The 8085-nt window shown below is 40.9% G+C and overlaps 1 protein-coding gene and 1 pseudogene across 1 annotated transcript; one reads left to right on the top strand and one right to left on the bottom strand.

Annotated features, from left to right (window-relative positions):
• The first annotated feature begins 1627 nt into the window (after positions 1-1627).
• LOC113326904 (subtilisin-like protease SBT1.8) lies at positions 1628-4714 on the top strand. The gene is made up of 2 exons (XM_026574568.1): positions 1628-3388; positions 3694-4714. The coding sequence occupies exons 1-2, from the start codon at positions 1717-1719 to the stop codon at positions 4392-4394; spliced, it is 2373 nt and encodes a 790-aa protein (XP_026430353.1). The 5' UTR covers positions 1628-1716; the 3' UTR covers positions 4395-4714.
• An 87-nt stretch (positions 4715-4801) lies between these two features.
• LOC113326905 lies at positions 4802-7129 on the bottom strand (annotated as a pseudogene).
• Between the last annotated feature and the right edge of the window lie 956 nt (positions 7130-8085).

Consider the following 8085-nt stretch of genomic DNA (forward strand, 5'->3'; position numbering starts at 1 on the left):
TTTTGTGGGGTTAACGAGATCAATAACAAATATCCACAAAGATAATGGAATTATGAAACTCAAGAAAATATCTTATATGTGTGCTAAATATGACCTACTAGCTGATGAGTATGTCTTGCACTTTCATGATAAAAAAGCTCTCAAATGATGAGTTGGAGATGGATGATGATTCACTTTGTTGAAACTAAAATCACTTGGACCACCACCACTAACAAATAATGTTGCACAAGGATCAAATTGTTTTGGCAAGCCTTTGGAAAATAATATCTTGCGTCTAAATGCCTTGCTAATACTCTATTAATTTGTACAAATAATTTCAAAAAAAAAAAATACCCAATCGGCAATTATGGTGTAAACAAATTTCGAATTCAGTTATTCTCTGCTTGTAACTTATAGTTTTTCGTCGATTTTTAATATCACACTAGCAACAACTACTTATTTTTTGCTAATATAGTCCGAAAAAGAAGAAAAAAAACACCCATGATGCTATAGGAGGGTTGAGTTGATATTGCCTGGTTGTATCCAACAGTTTTTTTTTTTTTTTTTTTTCCAATTAGGCACTACAAGTAGTTGTTACTAGGGGTGTCAACGGGTCCGGGTATCACAAGACCCGGACCCCGACCCTACTTATAATGGTCGGGTCTGGTTTCTAACGGTTCCGGATCCGGTTCCTAAACTTGTGGACCCAGAACCGGACCCGTTTAAATACTCGGGTACCCGTCGGTTCCGGGTACCCATTGGATCTTAATAAAACTATTTAAAAAACCTCAAAAACTTAATATATTTCTCTTATTATCCGCCGGGTCCTAAGTAGCTAATGGGTCCAACTTTAGGACCCGGAACCGGACCCAAATATATCAGGTCCGGTTCAGGGTCCGGGTAATGGGTATCCATTGACATCCCTAGTTGTTACCCAAGATACATTAGTCCTAAGTATGTTTAATCAAATGCGATACACGTAGGAATAACCTTTATTACAAAAAAATAAAAAATGATAAACCTAGAAACAATAATAATTTTAAGAGCAAGGCTATGGAATGAGTGTTTTTAACACTCATTCACTACCTAAACGAAAGAGAGGCTGAGTGAAAGAGTGTGTTTCTAATCATGTGAGAGGTTAAAATACACACTAAGAGGCACATGATCAGTCTCTTGAGGGAAAATTTCTTGAGAGAGAAAAAATCACCCAAGAGGCGGAAGATCAGCCTCCCCAACATGATTTTAGATATTTTAATATTTTCTTTTTGTTTTTTATCTCCAGGAGGCAGAACATCAGCCTCTTAGTACAATTTTTTCTCCAGGAGCCTAACTCAAGTTTCTCTTAGGAGGCAGAAGATCAGCCTCCTAGTAAAGAGTGTCGACCACTCATTCGCTTGTATGAATATGTGAGTGAATTTTGATGAATGAGTGGGTGTTCTCGCAACATAGGAGCACCTAATTTGATCAAATCTAATGAAACTAATTCATTTTGATTGGGAACCCTCGATCCATAGTCCGTGCTCTAACCAGCTAACAACACACTATCTTCCCTCAGTGGCACTTTAAGAAAATAAACAAAATCACAAGTCCATTTCTTTATTATTTCTTATTTATATACACGACACTAGTTCTCTTCTTCACTCTCTTTTATCCCTTCTTCCAAGAAGAGAAGACTGTCACTAACATCTCTCTTCTTCTTCTCTGCAAGATCTCATCTCCCCATAGCCATCGCCATTAATGGCCATGGCTTCTTCTTCTTCTCTTCTCTGGGTTTCATTTATAATTTTCTCATCTTTCTTGATTTCTTCATCGTATGCAGAGAAGAAAACATATATTGTTCATATGAATCATAATCTAAAACCCACTACATATTCATCATCAAATGAATGGTACACTGCTCATCTCCAATACTTCACATCTGAGTCAGACTCTACTGCTACCGAGTCAGAAACATCACTTTTGTACACTTATGATACCGTCTATAACGGGTTTGCAGTTTCGCTCGAGTCAGAACAAGCTGACTCGTTGAGGAAATCTGACTCGGTTCTGGGAGTTTACGAAGATACTGTTTATCAGCTCCACACGACTCGGACACCTGAGTTTCTCGGTCTTAATACGGATATGGGTTTATGGACGGGTCATAGCACGAGAGAGTTGGATAATGCTTCTAATGATGTGATCGTTGGGGTTCTTGATACGGGTGTTTGGCCTGAATCGGAGAGTTTCTCGGATGCAGGTATGCCGCCGGTTCCAGCTCGGTGGAAAGGTAAGTGTGAATCGGGTGTTGATTTCAAAGCGACGAGTTGTAACAAGAAGCTGATTGGTGCAAGGAGTTTTTCCAAGGGGTTTCGCATGGCTAGTGGTGGCGGTGGTGAAGCGGGAGGAGGTACTAAAAAGCCCAAAGAGAATGAGACGCCTAGAGATCGCGATGGACACGGCACTCATACGGCCAGCACGGCTGCTGGTTCAATTGTAAGGAATGCTAGTTTGCTCGGGTACGCAAAGGGTACGGCACGTGGCATGGCACCCAGTGCACGTGTTGCTGCTTATAAAGTTTGTTGGGCTACTGGTTGTTTCGGGTCGGATATTTTAGCTGCAATGGATCAAGCCATAACAGACGGTGTCGACGTCTTATCTATGTCATTAGGTGGTGGTTCTTCTCCCTATTACCGTGATACGATCGCCATTGGTGCATTTTCAGCAATGGAGAAAGGTATCTTCGTATCGTGTTCGGCTGGTAATTCGGGTCCGGGTCGGGCAACGTTAGCTAATGTTGCTCCATGGATCATGACCGTTGGTGCTGGTACATTAGACCGTGATTTCCCAGCTTATGCTGATTTAGGTAACCACATAAAGTATTCGGGTGTATCTTTATACAGTGGTTCGGGTATGGGTAAAAAGCCATTGAGTTTAGTTTACAGTAAAGAGAATGGAACCAGTAATTTGTGCTTACCCGGTTCGTTAGAACCCGCCCAAGTGAAGGGCAAAGTGGTCTTATGTGATAGAGGAATTAACGCACGTGTCGAAAAGGGTGCTGTTGTACGTGATGCTGGTGGGATTGGTATGATATTAGCAAACACGGCTGCCTCCGGTGAAGAACTGGTTGCTGATAGCCATTTGTTGCCTGCCGTTGCCGTCGGAAGAAAAGTAAGTGACCAAATCAGGGCGTACGTACGCTCTACTAAAAAGCCTACGGCTGTGTTGAGCTTTGGGGGGACTGTTCTTAATATACGTCCATCTCCAGTTGCTGCTGCTTTCAGTTCTAGAGGTCCAAATGTTGTCACCCCACAGATTCTCAAGCCTGATCTGATTGGTCCAGGTGTCAACATCTTAGCTGCTTGGTCTGAATCAGTGGGTCCTACTGGTTTATCAAGAGATACAAGGAAGACTCAGTTTAATATCATGTCTGGTAAGTACACCCTATCATTTCGTTGATATCGTACTAAATCACGTACCATACTAAAAATAAGCATGTTAGAATAAACGGTCGTGATTTGATCTAGCAAGAATAATGGGGCACTATGTGTTTTTTTAACATCATTAGCCGCACAAATGCTGGACTTTTCTCTGACTTTACAGATAATCATAGAACATGGATGGGGGCTACTACAAAGTTGGGGCCCACTAGATGGTGATTTTTTACTTTTGATTAAGATGTGATTGATTTGATCATGACCGTTGGGTTATAATGATTCCATGTTTCACTTTTTGTAGGTACATCAATGTCATGCCCACATATCAGCGGTGTAGCAGCGTTACTAAAAGCAGCACATCCTGATTGGAGTCCAAGTGCAATGAAATCAGCACTGATGACAACAGCTTATACAACAGACAACACCAAATCACCGCTCCGAGATGCAACTGATGGATCTAAATCAAACCCATGGGCTCACGGATCCGGTCATGTCGATCCACAAAAAGCCCTTAACCCGGGTCTTGTGTACGACATCACAACTGAGGACTACGTTGCGTTTCTATGCGGCTTGGACTACACAATCAACCAAGTACAAGCTGTTGTGAAGCGTGCGAATGTCACGTGTGCCAAGAAGTTTAAAGATGTGGGTGAACTTAACTACCCATCTTTTACTGTTCTTTTTGGAGGAAACAGGACCGTTAGATATAGTAGAGAGTTGACAAATGTGGGACCAGCTAGGGCACTTTATGATGTTATGATTGCTGGGCCTAAGAATGTTGGGGTCTCAGTCAGACCCAAACAGCTTACATTCAGACAAGTTGGTGAGAAGAAGAGATTTGTGGTTACATTTGTTGCTAAAAGAGGAGTTGCTAAGAGAGGAGGAATGAGGATGAGTAAGAAGGCTAGTGGAGATTCATTTGGTGAGATTGTTTGGAGTAGTAAACAGCATCAAGTTAGAACCCCAGTTTCTTACCAGTGGTCTTCTCAAGTCCATGGGTAAAAGATCATGACAAGAAGATCAAATTTTATGTAATATTTTGAGTTGGTTTTTTTGTGTAATTTGATGAAAATGAACCTAACCCAAAAGAAACTAGTGGGGGTGTCACAAAAAAAAAAAAAAATGGCACAAAAAAGAGAGTGATGGAATGGGCTTAGATTTTGATGATTTTATGGGTCACTACAAAAATCTAAGTGCATTTTTTTATATTTATATATAGGGGAGGATTTTGGAGGGTTTGTTATGTTATGGGCTTGATTTTGAGGATGTTGTATTTTTCCAAACAAAATTAAGAAAATTAGAATGGAGTGAAAAACAAATTTTCACTCTTCGATCTTCACATAGATTTTTCACTCTTCAATCTTGTATTTTACTTAGAAGCTTGCTAAGAAGCTTTGCAATCTTATTCTTGATCATTGAATCCAAGTACAAACTAATAATTCTTAGATGGAGGAGTAATGTGGTGAGCTATCCCATGAATATGCAATTGGGCTTCGAACGATATGAGCCCCATCACTCCATTGTATGGCACCAAACTTGGGCTCTCCATCACCTTTACCAGCCAAACTTGTAAACTTGATTTCATAAGAAAGGGTCTTGTTTTGTTCATTGAACACCAACTTACTCGGGATTACCTTCACATCTACGGCTCCGACGTTAATTACCTTAGCTTCATAAACTGCGTTCGTTGATTTCCCGACATTCGTCACAACTCTACGGTACTTGACAACTTCGGTTTCCGACTTGAAAACAACCGAGAAAGACGGGTAGTTAAGATCACCAGGCCCATTAGCAAATGTCATTGTAGAGCAATCGACTGTACGGTCTTTCACTAGTACTGCGATTCTATCTTCGTCGTACTCACTGGAGCACAAGAACTTGATATAGTCATCGGTACCGAGATCGTATATCAGGCCGGGATCGACAGCTCGGTTCGGGTCGACGTGACCGGACCCGTGTTGGTGTGGTGTAGAATCTTTGTCTGTGAAGACATCTTAAATATTGCCACCCAAATTATCCAAGTTGTAAGCAGTAGTCATGATAGCTGATTTTATTGCAGCTGGACTCCATTTTGGATGGGCTTTACGTAACAATGCAGCAAGCCGACTAACATGTGGACAAGCCATAGACGTACCCGATTGGAAATTAAACTCAACTCGTCTTGGATCAACATCTAACTCAGATGGACTCACTGCTCCGGTCCAACTTGCCAAAATATTCACCCCCGGTGCAATAATATCCGGTTTAATAATCTGTGGAGTTACCTCGTTAGGCCCCCGACCAGAGAAGGAAGCAACCTGCGGAGCCGCCGGAGATGGGCCAATTATGGTCCCATGTGGAATAAGAGTAGCCGTTGGAGAAGCTGCAGACTCGATGTATTCTTTGATTTTATCTCCGGCCGTTAGATCGACCAATGCCGATGGAAGAATATGTAAATCAGCAGAATTGGTAGTAGCAGTACAGGCAAGAATCATACCTACACCGCCGGCCAACTTAACGGCACTACCTTTTTCCACGTTACTGTTAGCGCCGCGGTCACAAACGACGATTGTACCCTTGACTTCATCGCTCTTTAATGTCCCTGGTACACAAAGTCTATGACCATGGTCGCCAGCAAAAACAAGAGGATATTGAACCTTAGGGTCTAGTCCAGCTCCGGAGTAAAGACTGATTCCCCGAAATTTCGTTCCATCACCTAAAATTGTATCGACGGGGAAACTTCGGTCCATTGATGCCGCACGGACTGTTAATAACCACGGAGCGATGTTTTCAACTGTTGCCGCCTTCGGACCTGAATTACCACCTGCAGTAGATACGAAAATACCCTTTTCAACAGCTCCGAACGCTCCGATTGCAAAGGAGTCGTCGTCATAGTCATTTTGACCGGATAAGCTAACCGAAATCGATATGACGTCGACGCCATCGGAAACGGCTTGGTCTAAAGCAGCTAAAATATCAGCATCATGACATCCTTCTTTCCAACAAATTTTGTATATTCAGAGCCTTGCTTTTGTTGCCATTCCTCTGGCTTCACCATGGGCAAATTCGTAAAATCCAGCATCTTTGACGGGAGCTACAGCAGCCGTTGATGCAGTATGGGTCCCGTGACCTTCAGTATCTCTGGGAGATTTTGATTCTAATGTCTCATTGATTGGTCCATATCTAGTTTCATAACCAGCTGAGAAGTACCTAGCACCAATCACCTTCTTGTTACATGACGTGGCAGGAAACTCCTCCGTTCCGGCAAGATTCCGGTATCAAGAACACCAATAACAACATCCTCCGCATAACCAGAATTCGGCCATAGACCAGACGCCTGATTCAGCCCAAGGAAACCCGGTGAACGAGTTGTACGTATATGGCGATCACGTTCGGGCAGTATAGTACGAATGCCTGGAGCTTTGCGGAGTTGTGAAGCTTGAGTTGGTGTAAGCCTAGCTGCAAATCCATGAAGGGTGTGATCATAGGTGTAGAGAAGTTTAGCTGAGTGTATGGAATTTGAAGACGAGAGTGAAGATAGTGTTGATGTATACCAGTTTTCATGTGTAGTGAATATTTGTGGCTTATGGGGTTTTGATACATGAACTATATAAGTTTGTAGCTCATCTTCTGATGATAATGGTGATGAGATGGTTTGAGTTAAAGTGGTGATGAAGATGAAGATTGTAAGATATGGGAGTGTAGAAGATTTCTTCTGCTTCTTCTCCATGGTTTGCAGCAAACAGTGAGTGAGTAGAGTTGAGTGAAGATTTCTTACGCTTTAATAATGTCTTATAAGAAGGAAAATTATGGAGATTGTAGTGATTTTTTAATGCACGTTTAGTGTGCTGTTTGTTGTCAGTTTCTGACTTCCATGTGAGTCTTGCCTTGAAAAAGATTTCCAAGAATTTCAATGGTAGTTGTTTAAGAGCGTTTTTCAACTTTCTTTGGTAATGTCATCTCTGTGGTTTAACCTAAACTAAGAAGATTCCATTAAAGCCCATAAAAAGACTAATTTAAAAAGTTGGACATAATTAATGATAATCAAGACAATATAGTTAGTATCAAAAGCAATCAAATAAATACAAGAATCAGACTATTAATCACTAGGGATTAGGTTATGATCCTCGATATCTATCTCCATAAGAATTGATCTTCCAAATTGCTAATAATTAAACATGTCCGAGTTGCATAACATTATTTTTTTTTTGTTGTTATCGGTCATAACGTGTTTCACATTCTGTTTTGACGCATTATATATCAACCTACCATATGCAGGGGGGAGACGTGTAAGGGAGTAGTCACCATTTTATCTTATCCCCTTGTCTGATCTGATCTTTTAGATTTAAAGATGCGGTTGGCTGAGTTCAATTAACCATTTCTTTTTTCTTGAATACGACATTCCCATTGATAATCTTCATGTCTATTAGTACATGTCTTTATAATTAGATCAACCGTTGAGGTAAATAATCACTACTGCAGTTGAATAAATTAACTACAACATTTGGTTTAATCATTTCTTTAGATCCCACTTGCGCTAAACAATATCATCAGTATATATTGTATAATTTTTCCCATGTTGCATACGTTAAGAATGGGGATCTAGTTATATATTCACATTGTTACAGAGCATATATCCATGCTTGGTATATGCTATTTTGCACAAAAGAAGTCATTCTTGGTATGCTGCAAAATTACTTGCAGTCATATTAAA

Source organism: Papaver somniferum, unplaced genomic scaffold, assembly GCF_003573695.1.
Source record: "Papaver somniferum cultivar HN1 unplaced genomic scaffold, ASM357369v1 unplaced-scaffold_10, whole genome shotgun sequence".
Taxonomy (NCBI): Eukaryota; Viridiplantae; Streptophyta; class Magnoliopsida; order Ranunculales; family Papaveraceae; genus Papaver; species Papaver somniferum.